General features: G+C 40.4%; 1 protein-coding gene across 4 annotated transcripts in view; it reads left to right on the plus strand.

The window, feature by feature from the left end:
* Positions 1-26,342, plus strand: part of KLF12 (Kruppel like factor 12) — a 267,563-nt gene that overhangs the window by 53,733 nt on the left and 187,488 nt on the right. For 2 of the 4 annotated variants that reach the window (XM_042839344.1, XM_042839347.1), the window contains exons 1-2: positions 2,587-2,681; positions 21,371-21,434. In XM_042839344.1, the coding sequence (XP_042695278.1) occupies positions 21,414-21,434 (21 nt within the window). In that variant the 5' untranslated portion in view covers positions 2,587-2,681; positions 21,371-21,413. Of the gene's footprint in view, positions 1-2,586; positions 2,682-4,426; positions 4,488-21,370; positions 21,435-26,342 lie in introns of those variants that run through there. The other 2 variants (XM_042839346.1, XM_042839345.1) reach the window with 2 other exon arrangements.

The raw sequence follows: 26,342 nt of genomic DNA on the forward strand, positions 1-26,342 counted from the left end.
CAGCTTGCAGATTCAGTGGTTTCTGTGAAGAACAGAACAAAAAAAGCAACACAACAAAACAACCAACCACCACCAAAAGAAAGATGTTCTTTCCTATGACCTTCTGAAGGTTCTTGAGGTACTTTGAATTTTCATACTGGAAGAGCTGTACAAGTTCACTCTGTTTCTTCTGAATTTCCTCTCTCCATCTCTTGTTGTTGTCTTCCTACTTTCGCCCATATTTTTTTCCCCACTTGGTGTACTCTGTTTCCTTGCTGCTCTTGCTTATGTTCTATCTTTCTCATGCTGTTCTTCCTTCTTTTGTCTGTACTTCTCCTTCCCCAGGAGAAGGTTACACTTTGGCCACTCCTTTTCTTGAAGGTGACTGCTGCCATTTGCCACGTCCCTCTCTTTGTTTGCCTTTGTGGAGAGGACTGTGCTTTTCTGCAGTTTTATGTTTCATTGCATGGCTCATAGTCTTCTCCCGTTCATCATATTCATAGAATCATTTAACGGCCTGAGTTGAAAATTGTCTCAGTAATCATCAAGTTTCAACCCCCTGCTATGTGCAGGTCACCAACCACCAGACCAGGCTGCCCAGAGCCACATCCAGCCTGGCCTTGAATGCCTCCAGGGATGGGGCATCCACGGCCTCCTTGGGCAATCTGTTCCACTGCATCATCATCCTCTTAAGTGAAAAAATTCCTCCTAATATCTAACCTAAACCTCTCCTGTCTCAGTTTAAAGCCATTCCCACTTGTCCTGTCTTCCTTTTGAGCAAGAAGAATTGTCTAATTTGTCTAAATACTGTTGGAAATAATAGCATTTCTAGATGCTCCTGAAATTTTGTCCAAATTGTCCTTTTGCTGACTCTGGTCTGATCTTCAGAAAGTGGGTGAAATCTTCCATCGCACCATAAAGAGCTTTATTCTCTAGGCATGGAGTCCCAGCTCAGGTTTCTGGGTGCTCGGGCTTGTGGACCATTTGCCTCTGAGCTCAGGGTGGTGATGTGCAGAGCCCAGTGCCACATGCTGGATCTGATTGTTCTCGTCTGTTCTGAGGTGTCAGATAACTTGGAGTCCCCAGGCTGAGTAGCTTCCCTTCTAAGCATTGGAGTTTATTGCATGTTTTTATTTGTGGTCATGGCATTTGGAGGTAATTTGAGATTATGAATAACTAGTAGTGAAAAATCATTGTGACCATGTCAAAATCAAGCAGTTTGAGCTAGTTTGAAGGGTACTTAATTGCAAAAAAAAAAAAAAAAAAGAAAAAGAAAAAGAAAAGGAAGCCATAGCTGAGATAAGCACTCTCAGTGAAAGGACCTTAAAAAGGTTGCAGCCAGGAGTCGTAAAGATAGGATGTGTATGGAAGTGAGTGGAGACAGTGTTTTACCTTGAACTGTCCATTTCTTTTTATAATCTTACAGCAAAGGTTTAATGTTAGGTAGATGAAAACCCGTATTTCTTTCAAGATCCTCCGTTAAATATGTTCTAGAAGTCTGCGTTTCTGGAAGCTGATAACGCTCAGCTTCAAAAATTTATTCTGAGCAGAAATTTAGCATAGGATATTGCAACAAAAGTAAAATTAAAGTGATTCAGGTTTAAATTATCTTCTACCTGTATGAAGGATTTAATAGTACTGCAAAAATTGCATTGCATTGTTCTGCAGAACAGCCTTTATAATAGCAATGGCACGTTTTCCAGAAGAGTAGTGGTCTGCATTTGACTAGTTGTGGTGAGGCCCTGTGGTGGTGTTTGCTTTGAATTACTTGAGAGGGGCCAATTCCCTTAAATAATATGTTTAGAGACCATGCCAAAGAAAACCTAAGTGATTCTAGGAATGTGTATTGCATTTGTTTAGTAACTTTGTGGTTCATCTCTGTCTCAGTCCCTTTGCTAGACATGCAAGCAAATCTTAGAGGTTTCAGTGCAGCTTTGTGTTCTTTTATGTCTGTAATTGGGCACGTAATGTGAGTATGCCTTTTGTGCTGCATACTGTGAGGCAGCACGAAGGTAAAAATTGGAACTGCAGCCAAACACATTCAGTTGTACAGAAGCAAAGTACTGAAAACCACCACAGCATATCCTGCCTCCTGTCTCTGACTGCCTGTTCTTTGTTGACTCACCCATTGGCATTGTATTAGATAGTTAAATGTCACTCATGGGCCAATGTAGTTCTCTTTTGAACCACGTCTGTATGTATATCAACACTCTGTATTGAGCACTGAGAAATGAAAATGCTCCTGTGGGTTCTTCATCGCCTTTTTATGGAGAGTTCTCTTGCCATTCACTTTGTTAAGGATTGATCCCACTGATGTTAAATGATGGCATGTATAGCTCTGTCAACAGCGGGCAACTCCTGAGATGGTTTTGGAATTACAGGAAAAATAAAACAATTATAAGACCACAGAATTCAGTGCTACCAACTCATGTTGGTAGATTCTTGTCATCTCTCTACTGAACAAAAATGTAACAGTTGTCTTAAATTCTATTTAAAATGTATGGAGGCATTAAAATAAATATGAATTAAGGAATGCAAGAAATAACTGTGGCTTGAGTGTAATTATTAGTTTTAGTTTTGTAAGTATGGTTTTCTTACCTATATTAGATGATCTAGAAGCTGTTCCTGTCACCATCCAGATCTGTTTTGGTCAACTTGCATAGCAGCGGTGACATGAAAAAGAGAGCTGGCAGTTGGAGATGGTGAGTAAACCTTTGCAGAGCTCTGAAACAGCTCACAGTTCTGATGTCAGTGGGAGTCCTGAGTGTCTGACATCTCTTGCAGTCAAATCAGATATTTATGTGTGGAAAAAGTAAACACTAAGTCTGTAGCATACTGATAGGTTATTCTTGGGGGATTAGATACAAATGCATGATATTAAAAATTTGAGCTAACTGAAACAATGTTTTTCTCCTCCCTCTGGGTGTATTTATGTAGTGTAAGCCTAATCGGAAGTGTCATAAATCAGTTTTTCTCATTCTTGCAGTGAAAGCCAATATGTAAAACTGTGGTAGCCATACTTGTCTCAATACTTTCATGAGTTGCCATATAATAATTAATTTAAATCCCTTCCTTTTACCACTTCAAAATCCACGAGGGTGAAACTAGCTTTATATTTTACACAAAAGTATTTAGGCAGTGAATCTTCAATGTTAAGCCTTCAGTAGATGAGGGATGCTCCAACAGTAATGAGTGCAGCATGCAGGCTGTTGTTCATCACTGGTGAAAATGCATAGCTAATGGTGGCAACTGTGTTGAAAAGTAGTATCCTATAGCTAAGAATTTGCTCTGTCAACTAGTGTTGTGCTCTTTGTATAAGCTGTAGTTTCCATGGAAATGCATAGGAGACGTTACTTCCAGTGTGACTTATGTATTTGTTATCTCCCTCCCTCTTCCTTGAAGGATATGGGCTAAATAGAATCATAGAATCATAGAATTGTTCAGGTTGGAAAAGACCATAAAAGATCAAGTCCAACCACAACCTAACCATAGTACCCTAACTCTAACAACCCTGCACTAAATCACGGCCCTGAGCACCACATCCAAATGGTTTTTAAACACATCCAGGGATGGTGACTCAACCACCTCCCTGGGGAGCCAATTCCAGTGCTTAACAACTCTTTCTGTAAAGAAGTTTTTCCCTATATCCAACCTAAACCTAAATGTTAAAGTGTCTAAATTTTGTGACTGTATGTTGCAGAAATGGAGCTGTGTATTCTCTGTAGCAAGGGAGTTGATAATAATATGGTGGCTCTCTTAGAAATTAGTTACCATGGCAAGGTTGGTTATGGGTTTGATGTGAACTGTTGTTCTGTTCTTATTTTTCTGTGACACTGACAGTTGCTCAGCTGCTGCTCTCTTTTACAAAGATGTTAAGTGCTGAGTATCGGTATGACCCAACACACTGGGGGGGGGGTATGGTTGCTTGCCCTTGGGCTTTGCTGTGATCTCTTGATGTGTGGATCATGGAGAGACATGCTGGTGAACATCTTTGCTGTCAGTGGCGGAACTCCCTTGCGCTGTTCCAGATATTTCCCAAGGACAGACATGTCCCATGACACTAAGCCAAGTGTGACCATCATGATGCTGAAATAGACAGGATTTTCCAGTCTGCTTTTTGTTCCTACTTTTGTGCAAAATTTGGTACACCATTATGAAAAATGAGTGTGGACGTTGCTGAAGAATGTTGTAATGCATTGTGAAGTATTCTGGAACTGAGGCACGACCTGGGCACTGTGTTATTGTTCTGAATCTGAGGAACTGTATAATCTAAGGTTGCGTAAATTTTGAAGACGAGGGGGAACTGAATGTGTCCTCAGAGACCTCAGTCTAACTTTAGCATTGCAGTATAATAATAACCCTGTATTCTGTATGCAATTCTGCTGATGCGATCTGTGGAGTCCTGGCTGGTTAGTATCATGTATGTTTCTCAGTGCTTTGTTCACAGACGATAAGAAACTGCAGAAATCTGCTCATCCTTCTGTTTCATCATGTGACTCATATTCTTGGTTTGTACATAAAGAGCTGAAAGTTGAAATTTCTGTTTGGAAGATATTTTATATCTCAGATGGATTCCAATATGCTTACATAAACATTTCGCATGTGCCTGGAAGACAAGGAAAGTTACCAGTGCAATTATTGTTATTTTGCTTTTTTACTTTTTTGAAGTTTGCATGGTCTTCTTCTGAGCAGTGAACTTGAGCTACTGAATTCCCCTAAATATAGTCTAAAAGTATGCATTAATGATGGTGTGATTTTGCAGTCATGTACTTCTGGATGTTCGTTTCACTCGCTTTTCACTACTTTTGTAGTGTCTTTATTGCCATATCTATAGCTATTCCTCATAGAAAAATGGAATTTTAAGATAGGTTGCTCTGCTGTTGTTTAGTCAAGTTCTGATTATCTTCAAGGATGGATGTTTTGTGACTTTTCTAAGTACTCTCTATCCACCCTTATCATGAACTCTTCCTCATAGCTAATCAGAGTTGATTTTGCTTGCTGGAACTTGTATCCTTAGGTTCCTGCTACATGCCTCTGTGCAGAGTCTGGCTCTGATGTTTTTGTACCCCATTAGGTAGCTGCAGGCAGCAGTAGGATCTCCTTCACACTTTCCCTTCTCCAGGTGGAACAGTCCCAGCTCTCACAGCCTGTCCATGTGCACCATATGCTGCAGTCCCCAAACAGACTGATAGCCTACACAGGTTTCATGGAGCTGGTGCCTAGAAGTCAGCAACTAGTAGGTCTTGGAGTAGCTGAGGACTTGGAGTAGCTGAGGTGTTCTGAGCCCATTGATCCAGCTGGTTTCCCACCTGTGTTGCACTCCAGTAGTGGGAGGTGAAGGATGGTTTATCTGACCTGCTCAATGAATCATATGTATTTCACAGTAGAAATATTTCTCATAAATCTTGTGGATTTTTTTAGAACGTAAGTCAGAAGAATGATTTCATCCCTGCATCCTCTGGTTCTCTTGGTCTTAAGGGTTTTATTTCAATCACTGTGCCTCTGTCAACCATCTGCAGTGTTTCTGTTCAATTCACATTTTTATGTATCCCCACAGACCTTCCTGCCCTGTATTTTCAGGAGAAAACCTGCATGCCTGGTAGTTACAGGAGGCAGTCTTTGCTTTTGAAGGTCATGGTATTTTGCTTCCTTTAACTAATGCTTTCTCCTGTCCTTTTCTTGTTCCACCATGTGCTAATATTTCTCCTTGTTTCCCATTCTGTCTTCTTTTCGATGTTAATCCTTGTTCTTTGAGACTTGGCTTTCTGTTTTTCTATTTTCCTTCTTCTAAAATATAAAACACGATGAAATTTTCTGTCTTTGTCAGGCTGCTTCCTTGTGTGTCTCCCCAGTGGTCTGTGTGTGATTTTGGTGACAGGGCTTCCTGTCTGTGTGAGAAAGAAAACCTGCTTCTTGAGCTAGTTCTCACGGGAGGGAATCACTACAAACGGCAAAGCTGGGGCACTGGACTGTGATATCTTTTCAAGCAAAAATTAATGAATAGACCCATTTCGAAGTAAGTAGGAATGGACAGTCACAAAACAGCAGTCAGATGCTAGATTTACCTGCTAATTCTGTGAAAAGAGTCTTATGTACAAGTATTAGACTGATGTGAAAACACGAGCTCAGCAAAACACATTTAAAGCATGGTTTACCATTTGCTGTATCTTGCAGTCATTTAGTCTTTTCAGAGCAAGGCTGGATATAACCCCAGCTTTATACTCTAGGGATCAATTGTGTCTTGCATAGTTGCAGTAACCAGTAAGTTAATACTCCCCTGTTTTCATTTCTGAGTAGCAGAGGAAATACAAATGCAATAGAGAGAGTTGCATTAAATATGTATTCATTGCCCTTCTCTAATTTTCAGTAGTATTTTGATTCTTCTTGCTCTCTTTGTGGTATTACCTTTTCATTACTGCTAGTCTTCCCTTGTTTTTCGTAAGTATGTATTGATGTTTCTTCCCACCTTTAAAAGCAGTGTGCCATGTGACTATAAAACATGAAGATAATTAAAAGATATGTAATTTCTAATGGCTTTATTAATCTTGTTTTCAGGCAGTACATCCCCATAGCACAGTCCAGAAATGAAGCATTCTGTCTGACAGTTGCCCATTAGAGTACATCTAGAGATCCAGGAACTGTAATGGCTAAAAACTATTTTATGGTCAAATTGTAACATGAAAAAAACAGTTTGCAAAGCTTTCTGTGTGGAATATAATAAAACCTAGTATTATTTGTGATGGCTTTCTGAGTGTGACTAAGCTGGTGTAACCAAATCCTAAGAGATCAGGGGCATTTAGAAGTATCTGTACATAGAAATAACACCTTTGATATGTGGTTATTTTGAGAGCATCTGCGTTTCCCCGTGTCCTTTTGCTGTACTACAAAGATTTTTATTTTAATAGTGAAAACAGTGTTATTTTGAGTATATGCACAATTGTTTGTTGCTACTATATAGCTGCTGGATGCTGCAGATTTGCACTATATCTTTACATGTCTTGAGTTGAGATGTATTGAAATTCTGGAGGGAAAAAAATATTAAAAACCTACCATCACCACCAAAAGAGCATGGACCAAGTGCTGACTTCTGTATTCAGTAGGGATCACCACCAATTAGATCATCAGCTCCAAGGACCTTTGCAATGACCTAGATGTGCCACTATCACAAGTTCAGCAGTATCCAGAAACTTAATCTGACTGGGATTAGCACCAGACTTGCCTCTCAGAAAATAGATTCAGCTGGGGAACGTGGACTTCTGCACAAAGGAGCTGTCTGTTGCTGGTTGTGTTATTCTGGGGGGACCATGTGTCAGAAAGCTCATGTTCAAAATCAGTTTTGAGAAACTGGTGAAGTGATTGCTATTGTGGATGTATGTATATATATTTGGCATTTAAAATACTATCATGTTGTTCATTGTGGTGCTGAGGAATGACAGTATATTTTTTGTATGTTCCCTCTTGTTCCTGACAGCTACAACTTTGTAGCAACAACACCTATTGGAAGGTTTGACCAGGTGACCTCCAGAGGTCCCTTTCAACCGCTATGCTTCTGTGATATTGCTTTTTGTCTTTATAACACGGCAGACATAATCTGTGAAATATATCTGCAGAACAATCGTAAAAGGCATACAAGTAATTGGAATTAATCACAGTCAGTGTGGAGTAAAGCCCTAATTTTCATTTAAAAGTGTTTACTCTGTAGATAGATATCAATAGGAATAATTGAAGTAAATATCACAACTCTCGACAAAACTCTCAGCACATGAACACTGACTGTTTTTGACAGAATCATAGAATGGCCTGGGTTGAAAAGAACCACAGTGATTACCTAGTTTCAACCCCCCTGCTAAGTGCAGGGTCACCAACCACCAGAGCAGGCTGCCCAGAGCCACATCCAGCCCGGCCTTGAATGCCTCCAGGGATGGGGCATCCACAGCCTCCTTGGGCAACCTGTTTCAGAGTGTCACCACCCTCTGTGTGAAAAACTTCCTCCTAAGTTCTATTCCTGGTTGTAAGTTAAAGCAGAAATTTTGTCTCCAGACTGAGTTGGGATGAATCTAGGTGCCGCAAGCTGTTCTTTTGCAGGTCCGGTGATTTGTTCTTAAAGCTTTTATATAATGGATATAATGAGGCTGTAATGATTTTGAAGTGATCACAGCAGTGGAAATTGACAGGGATAAACGAGGAAATTCCTTGAGGTTCCCAGTGGACAAGCTTTTAGAATTTCAGAGTTCTGTCTTGGTGGCTCTTCAGCTGAAGGAAAAGAGGTGCCAGGTGATAAGGATCCTGCTTTGGCATGTACCAGACTGGAGGGTGGGGGAAGGGCTGATGCTTTTTTTACATCACCCTCCTTTTGCTAAATTCTTCCAGTTTGTCAGTGCTCTATAGACTGCATGGTCTGACGCGTCTTGCCTCTGGGTAGTCTTACCTTAAGCTCCAGCTGGTATTGATCGTATGCTTGAATACTGCTTGGTATTACTTTAATTCGGTACTAACAGCATTCTGTCTTATGGAGGTGGTGTTTTGTCTTGGTCTAGTTATAGGGCTGGGTGGGGAGGAGATGGACAATGGTGACAAACCTGGCGCTGCTGTTGTCTTTGTGAGTGTGCTGATCTTTGGGAAACTGCTGAAGGGGTGCTTCTGTGAAGTCTGCCTGATGCATGCTAGGATAATGCTGTTTAGTTTATGGCCTTAATAGGGTTGTAACAAGATGTTTGTGAATGTCATTCCTGGATATTAGTGCAACTGTGCTTCTGTATTTATATAATACACTCCTTCTGAACTCATCCAGCGTAATGCTTTGTGGGCTTTTTTCAAACACTGATAAGAAAGAGAACACAAAAGAATACAACATTATTTCTTTGAGTATGTGTTGAAGAGAGGGTATTTTGTATTTGCTGACAGACTGCAGGTTAATATGTTTCCAGTTAAGCTTGTGTATTTTTAGTGGGTTTGTTAGGAAGCCAAACCTCGCTGCTATTTCATTTTGAAATGGTGCTGCCTGTTGTAATCCTGCTCAGTGTGTCAAAGCCCTTTAAACCGCTGGGCCGGGTCCAGGATATCTTCCCTATGAGAGGATGACTTACATGCTTGATACTCTAACAATTAGGGAATTGCTGAGACTTTTAACTGCCCGACACTTGCAGTGATGCCTGCTGTGAGCAGTGGGACATGAAGGCAGGTGAATTGCTGGGCTGATCTTGTGCTGTTGTCACTCAGTCTGTTGATAAGGGAGAGGGAGATGAGACAAGTGGGCTCCTTCTATACACTCGATTAGAAATTGAGCTGGAAAGCAAAATAAGCTGATAGTAGTGCGTCAGTGGGGCAGAGAATAGATGTGATTCAGTGGGCAGAATGACCCATAAAGACAGGAAACCTTCCCCTGTTTGCCATCCCAGCTGCAAGGCCTGCCCTGACTGCCAAGTTCTGGTAGGCTGCAGCAGGGTGACAGCAGGCCTCTGCTGAGTACAGTTCTGGTGCAGCAGTTTGCTTTGATATGTGTGGTTTTGTGCCTGTGTCCACGTGTGTCCGTGTGTTTTATGCATGTAATGTTCACTTATTGCAGCTAACCCCTCGGTGATGCAGAGCATCCTGATGCTGCACCTACACATTTTAACTTCTGCTTTGTTTCCAGTGCTAACTTCAAGCACGTACCCTTGTGCCTTTTTTTTCTATTTTAACTCTCAGTATATTATTTTTGTTGTTTATTGATTTATATTACTTCTTCCTTGTATATTAAAATTTGTTAGGTTTCCTGCTTCCCCCAAGGGAGACAAATGTTTTGTTTTTTAGTTGGTGATTCATTGTCTTATAAAACCAGCAAGTTATAACCTGTTTCAGATTATAAGTCTAAATTACAGTTAATTAAAATTAGATATTTTCAGTGGACATCTTAACAGAATCACAATTGTGATAAGAGGATGCAACTCAATAAGGGTTATCATTAGAATGATGACATTTGCCACTTGTGATAGTGTTATTTGCAATATTCCTTATGCTTGTCAGAAAGAATACCTCATGCTTATCAGAAAGAATACTGCAGCTACCTCTGCTGTACAGCATACAGCTGTATTTGTTTGCCTCTGGACTGCTGTCAGTACTTTGATTGTATGTGTTCCTGTTATCATAGAGTGTGAGTTGAAAAGGACCACAGTGATCACCTAGTTTCAAGCCCCCTGCTATGTGCAGGGTTGCCAGCCACTCTGCCCAAAGCCACATCCAGCCTTGCCTTGAATGCCTCCAGGGATGGGGCATCCACAACCTCCTTGGGCAACCTGTTCCAGTGTGTCACCACTCTTTGTGTGAAAAGCTTCTTCCTAATATCTAGCCTACACCTCCCCTGTCTCAGTTTAAGACCATAAGTTATTAAATGAAGTTTGCAGTTCTATCAATACCTTTCTGATTACTTATTTTTTTTCATCATCATAGAATCACAGATTGGCCTGGGTTGAAAGAGAACCACAATGATCATCTAGTTTAAAACCCCCTGCTGTGTGCAGGGTCGCAAACCACTAGACCAGGCTGCCCAGAGCCACATCCAGCCTGGATACTTAGGTTACTCTGAAAGTAATGCCTCCTCTGCATTTCCATGGAAAATACAATTCATACAGAGAGCACAACATTCTTTGATACAGCAAATTCTCAGCTACAAAACACCACTTTTCAGTATAGTTGCCATAGTTTGTGTTTGCAATTCAGAGGGATCCCTCCTTTCCTAACCGAAAAGATAGTGCATATCACTTCTACCCACCGAGGGCTGTATCTTGAACTCTTTCTTGTATGGGGAATTCACTTGTCACCCTCCCTGCAGTGCAATTCATTACTGGTAATGATGAGATCCAGAAAACTGTCACCTTCAGCCACATGGTTGCCAATGATTCAGTAGATTATTACATATTTGCATAAGGTGTTGTTTCTCTGCCTGTGTGAGCACTCGTGAGACCAACCTGGTGCAAACTTTGTGTTATTCCAACATTGCAGTCATCATTTCTAATGCATTGAAGCCGATATTCAGCTAAATACAGTTTCCTGGCCATAATGTGACAATTTGCACGGATGAGCTGATTGAGATGCTCTTCATTTCATGGTGTGACAGCTGTTCATAGCCGTTTGGAATGTGGGTTGCCTTGCATGTCGCTGTCACCACTGCTGAAACACAGAAGTCAGTACCTCACTGTGCTCGCATCCACTGCTTGGTCTCTATAAATGTTCACCAAGTTTCGATGAATGTCAAGGGGTGCAATTTTTGCCACATGGAGGAATTCAGTGACACCCCTTTGTGTCATACTCACTTCCATGTCAGGCGCTGTTTGTCAGACTGCCCCTCTGCTGCCATCTGTCACACAGCAACGACATGCAATGGAATATTGGTGGGAAGTTTCAGCTTTTACTGCCGTACCACCACCATCTGCCTCTGATGTTGAAGGCCAACACAACAATATAGGAGGCATTACTTTTGGAGCAGCTCTTTCAGCATAACCTCTTCAGTAGCACAGTGTGTGAGACATGTTCAGTTTGGGTATTTTGGGAGTATCTAGCAACTGCCACATCAACTGCTAGCAATGAATTCAGAGAGTGAACACTCGAAAAATGGAGAAGAGACAAAATATATTTCTAGTGAATAATCAGGAGTACAACTTATGATGTAGAAAAACTTACTATCTTTTGTATATTAAAGATGTGAAAAACCCAGCCAGCCCTGTCATCATTCACAGTTAGTGGATGGATTACAGGTTTAAGTCAGAATTTGTCTTTTTAATGGGAATGATGCCAATCTCAAGCTCTGAGCAGCTTATTGATGGACTAACACTAGTGAATGTGTAGCCCACAAAAGGCAGAAATTCAAGGAGAAGAATAAAAAGAAAACTGTGTTGAAAAGCACAGTGAGTAGGTGGGACGAGTTACAGAAGGGTGTTAGGTTCACAAATCTTCTTCTTCACAAAATTGTCTAGTTTTGGATTATGTTAGTTTTCTTTGAACCCACTGAAGGTTGTGAGGTGTGGTTTAAGAGTGCTGTCTGTGGAGTAGGGTGATGTGGTTACCGAACCTGGACCCCTGAAGTTCATAGCTGAGGCTCTCAGTTGCCAACACTGGTACTTGGGTGTGCAAGTGGGCATCTATGGGATTGGCTCAGGCACCAGAAATTCATCCTGACAGCAGTGGTGTGGGAAGGGGAACAGAAACACAATGGTCAAGATGGGAGGATGTTGCTGCCTGGCTCAGTGTTACTGTGATCTGGGGCTGATGGTGGTTGAATCTCAAGGGTGGTCATAAGGGCCCTGAACCTGAGAAAGATAGGGGAAACTTGAGTCTTGAGATCTGGAGAACTGATGTTTCTGCAGTGGGTAATGCAGAAAGCGAAGGCGTTGTAACAAAGGGAATATCCAAGAGGTAGGGCCAGATGAACCAACTCTGTGACTCAGATTGTTGATGAGGGGTAACAACTTGAAATCAGTATAATTTTAACACCAAGAGCTGTAGTTACTGTTTGATACTGAATTAAATTACATAAATTAGATATTTTTCTACAGGTGATGCAGTTTAGGAGCTTCCTCATAATTTCAAAACATGAGATAGGTGTGTTCCTGGAATTAAACCAGGGTTGGGTTTAGCCGCAGGTGCATCTGTAGCTGCTGCTGCCAGTTAGCTTCACTGCTTTGTTGAGCAGTTTGTGTAATGTACAATGTCAGGTGTTACCTGCATATTAAAAAGTAATCAAAGGGAACTGATATAAATACAAAAACTTTGATTGTCAGGAAATTACTGATCTTGAACCTCAGAGAATTGGTGAATGTAGTTCTTAGTCATTCTTGTTTCTTCTTCCCAAGGATGGTTTGTACCGATTACAGATTTCAGTGGTTGACCAGAAATTGTTTCATTTGTCTTTGACAGAAGAGTGATGCTTAACAAGACTCTGTTCAAGCGGAGCAGTGTTCATAACATCACATCTGCGTTGGTTTTCTGTTACACCTGGAATACTGAAAAAAATAAAAGTCCTGTGCTCTTTAGCAGAAGCCTTTTCTAATATCCATGCTTTGTATTATTATTAAATTATTTACTACTAAGTTAATATTTAGTTAGTTGCTGTACCCTCTTTTTCCTGCAAGATAATTAAGTATGATGAGCCCACTTGCTAGCTATTAGTGAGAGTGACAGGAGCATAAGTTGGGATTGATACACTTCCATGGCACGGAGTACAGAACAGCCAGTCTGACTGAAATCCATTAAGTACAGGATGAAAACCCTTGCTTTTTACACTGAGCTTTCCTCTGTGCAATATAACATTGTTTCTCTGAAGCACTTTCCAGTCTGCTTTAATTAACTAAGCAATGCAGCTTCCTTATCATTGTTAGCTTCTGATTTTGTAATGATTTTTTACAGTTTTATCTGTACTTCTGTTAAGTTCTGCTAGCTTTTATGTATCAGCTTGGTCTTCTTTTTCAATTAAGAGTGATTGCTGGAGTGTGTGCGATGTTACAGAGTAGGGACTCAGGGCCTTGCACTGCATCTTTCTCTCCTTTAGCTGTAGAGGCACGAAGAGCAGCAAATGCAGGTGTTGCTGTCTGTAGGTAGTTGGGATCACCCCAGTTGGAAGATGAGAATTGGGTGAGAACTTTATTCGCTGAGGTTACTCTGCAGGTTGAGCCTACCATTAAAGGGGGTTGTTGATTCCTGTTGGCCTGCAGAATGCAATGGCTCCTACAGCATGTAGATGGTAGTTGCCGCTGCCTCCTCCAGTTGTCCCTTCCCCACTCCCCAGAATTTCTGTCTGGTTGGATGTGGAACTATCTGATAGGAGGTGTGAATATGCTTTTCTTCAAAAAAAAAAAAATAAAGATAAGCATAGCAGCTGTGTCTCCTGTCAGAAATATGTGGGCTGTTAAAACAAGCAGAGAAGTGATTGGGGTAGGAAGGCTGAGGAAATACATGACCTGGTATGTAGCAGGTAGATCCTGTCTCCTAACAGTACACTTTTTCATGAGATTAATCATAGCTCACACGGAGCTCTACAGTATATTGTAAAGGTTGAGCTGTTAGGACAGAGTTTCTGGTAGAAATTCTCAAGGAACAGTATTGGAGTCAATTTTATTCTTCTCAGTCCTTGCAAAGACATCAAGAGGATGAGTGTGGTTCAGTGACTTGCTTTGGGTTTTAAATTATTATTTAAAGATTTGTAGCTGCTGAATCTGCTAGTGGAGCTGTTTCAAGATGTGGATGCTGCTGAATGGGAATATTATATATTCAGTTGTGTGATTTCTCCTTTTTTCTGAGCTTTTTGCCTACAGTATCTTGAGGGATAATTATTAGTAATAATGCTAGTCTGCACTTTCAGTAAAGGCCATGATAGGAGAAGAGCCATTAAAAATGATTAATGAAGACTACTGGTCAATTGATCAATTTTAGAGAGCTTACCTTCCTATTAAACCAGACACTCATCAGCCACGTTTGTATCATGCCAGCCAAATGGACTCGTAAAGCTGATTAACGGCATTGCTGTTATCACACAGCGTACAGGGCTGTAGAGCCTCAATATGTGTAAAAGTGTCACGCTGATTTTCATGGAAAAAAAAAAAAAAGTGGTTGGGACACTTCTAACTGAAAACAAAGAAGGGTCCCAAATTGTAATGAACGCAGTGGGAAAACTTGATGGGAGCTGAGGGAAGGCAAGAATAGGAGCTGAGCACAACCACCCAATAGAGCAGCATGCGTTCAGCTGTGGCTTCCTTTTCTTTTGGGAGCATAACTGAGCCTGAAAGCAAGGTGGCTGGGCTTCTTTGGCATATATCATAACTTGGAGCTCTGTGGTCATGTTTGCTTGTTTTTCTTTGTTCATTTTTCCCAACTTTGTAGTAAATTTTGACAGTGTGTCCTCTCCTAGCTGCAGCTGTGCCAGATGGCACGTTGGGCTTTTGTCACTTGTGTTTTGGAGTAACAGAATGGGCTTGCTTGAACAGTTCACCAGGTTCTTTCTAACTTACCTTACCATGATCAATGTGGTGAGGTGGGACTTGTGGATGGAGCTCAGAGGAGATCGCTGTCTGCCATCTGCAAGGGAGTCAGTGTGGATCTTACAGACTTCTTTTGGTAATACAGAAACAGACAGCCTCTGTAGCCATCTTTGTTGCCTATGGAAACATTTTTTTCTCTTTTAAAATGAGTTTACTAGGTGCAGCTCATTCTGTTGCTGCTTATTAAGTGGTTTTGCTATAAAAGCTAGCAAAGCATGCTTGGTACTGTGGTTAGGGGGAAGCAGTGCGCTGTTTCATGCACACTGATGCTGGGTAGTGCAGATCTTTAACTTCTTTACAACTCTTTCGGAGCATAGAAGGAAAAGACATGGCAGGGTTTATGTAAACTGCTACATATGTATTGTATTACATATATACAAGGCTGGATGTGGCTCTGGGCAGCCTGGTCTGGTGGTTGGCGACCCTGCACATAGCAGGGGGTTTGAAACTATATGATCTTTGAGGTCTTTTTCAACCCACAATCGTTATTCTGCGATTCTATTATATAAACAGCATTCATTTTTTTTCTTCCTGCTGTGATTTTTCCATTGTCCTGGAATTTCCTGTAAGGCAACTGTGAAGAAACTCCCTAATAACTTTTGAGCCACGTAAATTTAGCATTTGGCATCCTGATGCAGGATTACTGGTTTTCAAATTCTCTAGAAGGTTAAGTCTTGAACACATTGCTGTGTTACCAAATGGCAGGATGCTCACTGCAGCTGGAGAGTGGTTTTTGACACAAGACTGCAGCTCAGTTGTGCTTGTTCCTTTTTTGGGCTTGTGGTGAGGGGCCTTATTTGTTCAGCCACCCTGTGTGTTCAGGTTGGGTGATGGCTGCCAGCACAAGAAATGTTGGATGCACGGTACATTCAGAAACCAATACTTTGCTGAGTTTCCTAAAGAAATGATGGCTCCTCCTTAAGCTCTTAATATTTCACTTAAAACTGCATGTGAGTGCAAGAATTGTTTGTTCTTCTTTTGTTCTGGGATTCAGCAGCCCCTTGACAGGAAATCATAGAATCACAGAATGGCCTAGGTTGAAAAGGACCACAGTGATCATCTAGTTTCAACCCTCCTGCAGTGGGCAGGGTTGCCAACCAGCAGACCAGGCTGCCCAGAGCCACATCCAGCCTGGCCTTGAATGCCTCCAGGGATGGGGCATCCACAGCCTCCTTGGGCAACCTGTTCCAGTGCGTCACCACCTTCTAAATAAGGAAATAAGGAAAATCCTTGTTTTATTTTTAACTGGGTTAGGATATAAATGTAGATTATCTTGCAAGTTTGAGCAGAGAGTGTGAGTACTGCCTGCACCACAAGTAGAGCCAGCTAGGTTCTGTTCTGAACATAAAGCTGGTTTCAGTAATGATACCAGAGGGGGTGGGGTGGGTAATAACATTTAGTAATGATACTCGTTATTAGCAGGAAGATATGACAACATGAAACCTGCCCAAACAGTGAAATGCTTTCCTGTGCAATCTCTGTAGTCAATCCAGTCACTTCATTAATTCCTCCCTCTGTTGGAGAGCTTTGGGCTTTGTCCCCTTCCCCACCATGATGGTAAGGAAGAATCATTGGCAAGTCTTTATTCTGTTGTTCTGTGTGGGGCATGAGCCGGAGTGCAAACAAAGTGCAGAAGCACTGTTTCAACCTGAAACTGAGGTGGCACTTGCCTTGGTATTACTGTTTTGTAATTAGTTTCAAGTGGAATAGTGATCTCAGAGAGTCATTATCGTTTTGAGAGTAGTACGTACAGTTATATAGTTTTGCTGAAGAAAGTCTAAAATAAGAGGATAAAATGACTTTTCTTAATTCTCTCTTTGAGGGTTCAGAAATGTTTTCAGAGTTTGGCTGAGAGGCCCTGTGTTATTTTGGTGATTGAGAGTGTGCTTTCTGCAGGTTCCTTAAGTCAGTTATTTACAAATAAGTAGTTGATCGATTCATCAGAATTCTGTGTCTGTTTTTTCATATATCTATGTATTACGTATTTTCATATATGTATACTCATATAAATGTGTGTATATATATATATTTTAAAAGTTGCAAGTAATTCTTCTACCAAGAAAGGGCCCGCTAAGTCCTTTGACTTCATGTGTGCAGAATGGTAAATAGGATTTTAACTTTAATGTGTAGTTTGAACTGTGTGTGAGGGTAGATGGTGATCTGAGAGACCTTGTGCTGAGTGTGTGTGCTGTGTAACACAGACATTTCCTTATGTCAGCAAGTTGTCCAAAGTGATGTGTGGCTGTGTTTATCAGAACCTTATTTTATTTAGATCTAACAGAAACCAATGTCATTCTACTTAGGCTAGAGGTGCGAAGGGAATAGAGAGATTTCAGAGCTATCTATTCAATCAACAAAAAGCATGGAGGATAATCAGTGCTTTTACAATAACGATTCAAAGGGTTACGTTGTTTTGCTGTGATTTTCTCTGCTCCCTGCAATTTACAGCACTACTCTGGATTGACCAGTGAATATTACCTAAATTCAGACGTTTGAGGACTCTGTTCTTTCTATGTATTTTAACTACTCAAGCTGTTTAACCTTCACAAGGTTTCTTGTCTTCTTTGCCACACCAGAATTCTTTGTGGACATGCACACAGTTGCAGATTTTTTCTTTACTGAAATACATTTTTCCCAGAATAACAATTCTCTAAAGTTATAGCACCAGAATTCTAGTATGTTTCTGTATATTATTTTTGTCAAACCATGCCCTTGATTCGTAGGGAGGTTGAAGTGCATCTGTAAGTCCCAGGAGATCTGAGACTGATCCTTGAAGCTGTTTGATTCTAAATAATTAATTAATGTTATATATGAGACCTGTAAAGAACAGTGTTTAATACTCTACTGGAAGTGTTCATAAGCACTCCTTGGAAGTTTAGCCATTGAATAAACCTTTTAAAGGGAGGAGGAGGAGATGGGTGGCTTGTAGCCTTCTTGCCAAGGCTGTATGTTCTGTTAGTGACAGCGTTGTCCACACCTGGCCAGCTGCAAATCCACTGTTGAAATACAACAGTTTAAAACACAACAGCTTTTACAGTCAGGTGGGTGAAGGATGCAGGTTCTCCTGCTGCCAAGACCCTAGTGGAACTGAGGTAGTCCCAGTTTGTTGTAAAAGAAAAGCTGGTTTTGGAGGTGTCTCGCTGCCGGGGCTCCAAGTGAAGTCAAGGCAGACGCCGAGGAGGAGCTGCGTCAGCCTCCCCCTCAGCATCCCTGTCATGGTGCACCCCAGGGACTGAACTGGTGGCAGAGCTGCTGCTTCTCACCTTGAATCATGATGCATTTCAGTCAGCGTGTCTCTTCTTTCTCTATGCTGGATGTCATTCTTTGTGGGAGTCTGGATAAATATTTCAGTCTGTAGGAGTTCAGGAGAGCCTAGGTATCACCTAGCAACAAGCATCCCACTCTCTGCCTGCTGCTTCTCTTTAGTTTTATTAAAATATCAGTCTCTTTACTTTTATTAAAATACCAGAAGTTCAAAACTTAAGTTAACTTTCGGAAATATTTTTGAAATATTAGAGCAGCCTCAGGTATTTTTGTTACTGACACCACGTCAGAGTAACAAAGATACTGGGAGGTGCCGGTGGTCTCAGAGCAGGTAACTCAGTTTGCCTCATCTTAAGAGAAATTATCAAAGACAAGCAAAAAATTCAGCTGAGAACAGAATAAACTTTATGTTCGCAGTCGGGTTATCAGTGACAAAATGCGTCGTAAGTGCTCTTGTGATCCTGCTACTTGGCTCCACTTGCAGATTGTGATGCCTGCTGATGGGACACAGGCTCACATTGCAGTTTCTTTTTCTCCACAGAAAAATTGGTGGCAAAGTATTTTGCCTAGTCTAAATTACAGCGGTGCAGAATCCAGTTTATGAAGATCTTTGGGGCGAGATCCAAGGAAAGAAATGTAGGTACTTGAGTGCAGGTGTATGTAAAATTTTGGGTAGGCAGATACAGTACAGTGATGCGCTGAATTTTATCTTCTCCTGTCCCTTATTGCTTCTGAATGGGAAGTCCTGTCTGGTTTACAGAGTTCACAGATTTCTCTGCAAGAACCAGAAATGTGGGAAACAAAGGAGGTAAGTTGACAAAACAAGGGAGAATGGTTTTAAGCTGAGACAGGAAAGGTTAAGGTTAGATATTAGGAGGAAGTTTTTCACACAAAAGGTGGTGACGCACTGGAACAGGTTTCCCAAGGAGGCTGTGGATGCCCCATCCCTGGAGGCATTCAAGGCCAGGCTGGATGTGGCTCTGGGCAGCCTGGTGTGGTGGTTGGTGACCCTGCACATAGCAGTGGGGTTGAAACTTGATGATCATTGTGATCCTTTTCAACCCAGCCCATTCTATAATTCTGTGATAAGCATGTGGCTACTATGAGTGTACAGGTAGCCATTCTCAACACTGCATTGATGGCAACCACTTTTCTTTATGTAGTACACTGCTAAAAGTGTACTTTCAATTATTCTGCTGCATCTGATGATTAGGATGGCCTTTGGAAGTAGTCACTCTTAGTCTTCATGAAGCTGGATGTGACTCGAGGCGTTTGAGAGGGATTGTAAGGGGATTTGTTGAAAGGCAAGTTCAGATTTGAGAGTTTTGAAGAATAAAAGTGCATACATTTTTTAAAGTAAAATAAATGGTTCAAGACAGTGATTCAGAGGTATGGTGATATCCTAATATGGGTTTTACTTTGTAGAGAGGAAAGTTAAGCAAATTACTACTTTGTAACATAGTTGATATTTTCTTCGTGTGTGTGTTCTACCTTATACATCCAAATTAGAAAAAGGAGGTGTATGACATGAGGACTACTTCTAAGGAATTTAATTAAAAATTAATAGTACATAAAACAGATAGTGAAATGATACTTGTATGAACTTGTTGTTGTCTAGAAACAGACAAAAATATAAAAAATACATATAAAAACATTCTCTACAAATAAGAGTAGCCTCCATTTGTCTATGAATGTCTAGCATGATTGTCCTAAAAATCTTCCCATGTTCCTTACTCTAGCCCTCTCTGCTAAGCACTGGGGACGCCAGCCGGATGAAAAAGAGTTGTTTCCAAACTGGATTTCTAAAATTTCTGTTTACTTTTTACTTTTTTTCTTGACATAGGAGGAGCAATCTATTGCTCAGTGCTATGACACGGGACAGAATCAGTGCGTGAGATCTGCAAGGACAGACGGCCCTGTTTCTCATGTACATTTCCATGTCATTTCATTTCAAGTCAAAGGTGTACAACACTTCTAAAAATGAGGCTGCTCGTTGAGCAGGTGTTTCCAGATAGAGATTTACCTCTCAGTACCTTTGTGATACTAAGGAGCATAGTTTAGTGGGCAGTATTGGTGTTAGGTGGACAGTTGGACTGGAGGATCTTAGTTATCTTTTCCAATCTTAATGATTCTGTGATTCTTTTCACCCATAAGCAGCCTAAAAAAGTCACGGTTAAGTTATTTGGCCAATATGTGTGGAATCTGCGGCCAGTGCTCATTGCTCATCACCATCACTGCTCTTTGCCACCCTTGCTGGCCATCTCAGTGCTAGGAGGCTGATTCCTGTTCTATCGTCAAACTATGTGTTCTGTATTTTGGGTGTTCTGGGCTGAACACCTTATTATATGTTTTGGGCTGTGGGGTGGTTGCAATGCTGGAACTGCTTGTGCTTATCAAAGAGTCCATACAGTAGTACTTACATGAGCTTGGAGTGCATTAAGGAGAGAGACTGCAGTGATGTGGTGTGTGGAAGGAAATGGAAGATGGGCAATTCGTTGCTTTTTGTGAATTGTAAATCATGCAAACTTGAAGAAAATGAATAAGCAAAGGCAGAAAATGAATAAGCAAAATTATTGCTAAAGAAGTATGTTTTTTTGTGAAGGGCAATTGTGCGTGATTTGGTAATGCAAACATGGTCACGGTTGTGATTAGCTACATAACTGTGTTTTAGTTTTAGTTTTGAAACACATATCTATGCTTTTTTCTATTGCCATAGCCACAGTAACCTAAGAAGACTGCCAGCATTCGTGTGTTTTCGTGAAGCTAAGTAAGTTGCATTGCAAAGTTTGCCTCTACAAACGTGATGCAAACATAATTTGAAGGATAACTGCAAGCAGCTTAGAAACGAACAACTCTGAGAACACTGAATAAAATAATTTGTTAACAGGAAATATATAAAGCTTTCTCCAATATAGTTAATATAGTTGTATCATAATAATCCAGTTTTATTTTAAAAATCTTACTGTTCTTCTAAGCTATTTCACTGCAAAACAGAAGTCTGTGGTTACCTTTTTACCTATATATATATATGTAGAAATATTTGAGAATTTAATTAATAAGCCAATAAGAAAATAAATCAATCATATGCCAACTAAGTTATTCCTTTTTTTTCTTTTCAGGATTGAAGTGGATCTAGGGACGAATGGATGACTGAATATTCATATGAAGAGGAAAGCCATAAAAGTTGGTTGATATTTTTGCAGCCATATGCATTATACATATTACTGCTATTATAAAAAATTACAGTATATTACAAAACAGAATAGATGAAGCAACCAGTCAGAGTTTCATGTGCCATATTGTCTTTCCTGCAGGGGACAACTTTAGCTTGATGTAACTGTAGCTTAATGCAACAGTTTCTGAGTTTAAAAAAACAAAAACAAAACAAAAATAAAAAGACAACAGAAGAAAACAAAACAAAACAAAACAAAACAAAAAAAAGAAACAAAAGCTACAGACCTGAACATTCAAATGAAAAGGTAGTAGTGCCCTTAAGGAAATGAGTGGTGACACACCATAGAGATCAGGTGTTTGAATGGTCAGACACAAAGCAGGGTGTGTTATTCTTGTGCACAGGGATGTAGGGTGAATAGGTTAGGTGTTATCTTCCATTACGTATGATGACTGTGAAGCTTAATATATTGTTGTGTGGCAGTCAGCTACCACACTGACAAATGCCATGTAAGTCAAATAGGATATGATGTTTTAGTAAATACCTTGGTGCTTTGCTTTCTTACCATGCAGAGATATGTCATACCACCTGTTTTTATTATGGTAGATGGACAGGAAAAACTATTAGTGAATCTCTGTGTATTACTGAATTTATTGTAATGTTTCTTAAGATGATAGAATTCAGTAGGACTTGATATTTGTCAGTCTGACCTGTTGGTAAACTATGGACTTTGGGATGCTGTGTTAACCAGTGCCAGCTAAGGATGTTCAGACAAAGCTGACCATACCTGGGTTTGCACCAGATGAAACGAATTGCAGTGGCAGATGCAATGCACAGAGCAGTGAAATGCAGTGCAACAGCTCTGTTAAGTAAGGGATTGTGGAAACTATTTGTTGAGAAGGGATGTGTCATAGTAGAAAAGTTCTTTTCCAGACAGTTTTCTTCATCCCCTGAACCTTGGACAGGGGCAGGAACAATCAAAGAAACAGAAATTAAGGTTCTCCAAAAGTGCAGTTGACTACCAGAAATGTATAGCTCTATTTGACCAAAGTATTTAAGTAGGGCTAATATTGTCATTTATCACAAAGGTGATTTGGTCATATCAGTACTTGAGTGGCTCAGATGTTTTACAGTTTACTGACAGCTGATTTAGTTATGGAAGACTTAAATTCCCAGATTAGTCTTTTTAGTGTTTGCAACAAGTAAAAGATGCATTGTTCCTAACTACCTGAAGTTTCACAAGGAGCACAAGCCTTGAGTGAAGCATCTGTGTCCTTGATCCCGACCTCCTGATATAACAGCCATTGAAATAGTTGGACATTGAAATAGTTGTGTTTAGTTTAGTTTTAGTTTTAGTTGTGTTTAGTTTAGAAACATCTATAGTACATCTGCATTTTATACCACAGGTTCCTGAAAACCTTCAGGAGCCAAATTTAAACCTTAACAGAGTTGACAGGTAGTATTATTGGTTCTGTGGCATAATTCATTTCAAGGATCAGGGCCTGTATTCCCAGATAAGAACCAGCAGTTGCTGTCTGTAAAAGCCAGCGTACAAAGTCTTAAGGAATTTCTCTGATTTAATTGCTAACACATCCAGGCTGCTCTCTGTACAGATATGTATGATAGCTTGGGGTAGGATGACATCATAGAGGAGCAAACACTTCCCTGCTCAGAGCTCTTGGTGTATAAATAGTAGTAAATAGTAGAAAGACTGATACCATTGAGACTTTGCTTGCATCTTACAGAATGAGAGTGACAAAATTCTGCACATACAGGCTAAAAGGCGGGGATAATGATGATGCTTCACTGGCAGAAAGTTAATGAGAGGTTGTCAGTACCCTCTTACTATCTCTGTTATTTCTGGATATTGGAGTTGGAGTGGGTTCCACATACTGTCCAGAAAACAGGATAAGACAACACAACCATGGTGTAATAACGTTTGTGTTGGAGGAGAAACATGTTCAGACTAGAGGGCCATGCTATGTATTTGGCCTGGGATGTGACACTAGGGCAGAAAAAATTGAAGATCTGTCAGATCCACAAGATTGGCTGTTGTAACCAGGAGAAAGTCATAATATTCCTTGAGTTCATATGGCCATTTTCCAAATCTCTTGGAAAAGACTGTAGTGGTGTGAGAAATGCAGCACTTCTAGCTCTGTATCTCTGATCCTTTTTCTTTTGTTTATTTGACTCAGTGTGGAGGGATGGCAGGAAGAAGATGAGAAATGGGATGACCTCTTTCTTTTCATAGCATACTTCTACTCTCATGTTCCTCTGATATCCCTCAGTAATCATGGGGTAGCTGTGCAGAATATGTGCAGATAAGGGAGAGAATGCTGCATTATTTCATTGTGTGTTATCAGTTTGGCAGTCTTTGCAAACGTAGGGCTCTGAATCCAGCTGTTAATCTTTATGATTAAGAAAATACCATGATTAAATCATGTAGCCGAACAACGAAAAACAAATGTGTTTTTTTTTGTGGAATAACTCAAGGTCTGAGACAAAAATCCTTGTCTGTGAAGACTGATTCCAGAAAAATTAAGCAACAGAGGTGGATGCTTTTAAGATCAGTTGATAAAATTCTGACTCCAGTGGGGAGAAGACTGGAGGATTTTAACCAGCATCCTGGTTTTCAGTTTATTGTACAGCTGTGAAAATGCTGCTTAGCTAAATAAGTTTTGAAAACCAAGATTTTTCTACTAACATGGAATGAGTATGTTGGTATATCGTTGATAGTATAAAGATCTTGGATTACATCATCTGTATGCTGTACTGGTATTTTTAAACTCTTTGATGGTCTCCTTCAAACCATATCACGATGTGTGTAAGTTTACTTTTATGTAAATAACTGATATCTAGCCATATATGTAATTTTGGATGAAATAGGGACTTAATGTTCTATTTTTCATAAAATAATGTCAGATGAATCCTTCACAGCAAAGTAAGAAACATGCATGACAAACTTGATGGCATGTGTGCATATTGGAATGGTTCTGTGTTGTCTTTAACAGTGTCTGAATCCAGAAATTCAGTTTTTTGTTGAATATGGCATTTAAGATTTACATTTTTCAGTCTACACTGATTGAATGTGAATTTATAAAGAAGAGAGGTGTAGAAGCTGATGAGGAATTTGGTAATTGGCAGGGAGGAGCTAGAGCTCTGAAAGTCCTAGGCAGCCGTATTAAGACCGCAGGGCAAAAGAAGTGGGTAGGCTTGAAAGGTGGTCAGAAAGCTTAAATTAAGGACAGAAGAGGGGAGAAGAAGTTGCTTAGAGTAACAGACCTGCCTTTTCAGTGAGTGATCTTGGGTGCAGTCTCCCAGTCAGGCTGTGGTTTTATGGACAGCCTACTTCTGGACGGCTCCTTTGATCAAACTTAACAATATTCTAAATTATTTAAGGTCATGCTCAAAAAATGTGGAACACACAGAATTGTACTGAATTGATTGCTGCTAGGAGCTGGCTGCTTATTTTCTTGAAGAGGTCCGTGTGACAAACCTGGGAAGTGAGAATGTAACCAGTGTGTCATCTCTAAATAAGAAAGAGAAAACTTTTGTCCAGCTATATCGGTTCAGTGTCACCTTCCTCAGCTCCCGTGCAGAGCAGGATGTGTGAGAATGAGGACATGTTGCTGACGTGGTGAGAGCAGGGCTGATATTCAGGTTGGGTGAATGGGCTGGCAGGAGACTCATCAGGGTCAGCAGAAGATGTGAAGTCCTGCACATGGGGAGAAACAACTCCACAGAGGGCAAGTCCTGGAGATGTCTGATGTATCCTTGAAGCTGCCCTTTTGAATGGAGTTTGGTCTTGTTGGACTTCAGTCTATATTTTACTGTGATTTTAGAGTTTGATAATGATAAAGGTGATTGTTTTTGTTATTAATGTATATTTGAGGAGTTTTTACGTTGTTATTTGCATAATGTATCCTACTGTCACAATACTGGTAGCAGCATGGCAGTGTGTTTGGCTTCTGTCACCCGCTTTCTCCTCTATATTGTTTGCAGGCACTTTTCCTAGAAAGGAAATGTCTGCTCTTTAGTGGTCTTTCACATCTAACAATGTTCAATGGATTATTGGAGTATGATTGCAGATAGAAGTATCAACAGGATAAAATGCATTAATCTCAAGAGAGTTATCTTGCACTAGCCATCAATCCTTCCTTTCTGTCATGTTCTTTTCAATGTAGATTACGGCGAAGAGGCTGCAGTTTGATGTTTTGTTTCATTATTATTATAAATACCTTGGATAAAAAAAAATATAACAAGCAACCACTTAAAAATGACCATTGGCCTGATTGAGCAGGGCAGAAAGTCTGGAAAGTTCTTTGGGTTTCATCTGCTGGGTAGCATTTGTTGAGATCTGTCCCTTAGCAATCCATTGGTGGTTACTATTTAATGGATGCTCAACAGCTAAAACATAGCAGAGTGTTTGTTGTCTGGGGTCCACTCACATACACAGAATAGAGCTGCTTTTACTGTTAATCATTTAAAGATATAAAGGACTCTGAAATGGTAACATGGGAGGAAAATTTTACTTTTTCCAAAACCTTATATTCAGAAAAGGGAAATGCAGCAGAGATGCTCTGTCTTGTTCTGTCCCTTAAAATGATCATGGGTCTTGGCTCTGTTCTATTCATTTCCCCACTGTTCTGCTGTGTTGACAATGCTCTTCAGCAGCTGGCTTGGGGCAAGTATCCAAAACACACCCACATATATACACATAAAACCAGTTCATCAGACTTAGGGACAAATCATGCTTGGTGTTTGACTCGTGACCTGAGCTTGTTTAAACCAAGTTGGATTTTAATTTTGGGGCTTTTGTGCTTTTATTTTATTCTTGCCAATGTGGACTGGGGACAGAGGTCTATGAAAGATCATAACCATTGCCTTAAAACTCACATCACAAAACAAAAATGTATTTG

The sequence above is a fragment of the Centrocercus urophasianus genome, unplaced genomic scaffold (assembly GCF_019232065.1).
Source record: "Centrocercus urophasianus isolate 14NV4802_14NV808 unplaced genomic scaffold, USGS_Curo_1.0 seq_9, whole genome shotgun sequence".
In the NCBI taxonomy this organism is placed as follows: Eukaryota; Metazoa; Chordata; class Aves; order Galliformes; family Phasianidae; genus Centrocercus; species Centrocercus urophasianus.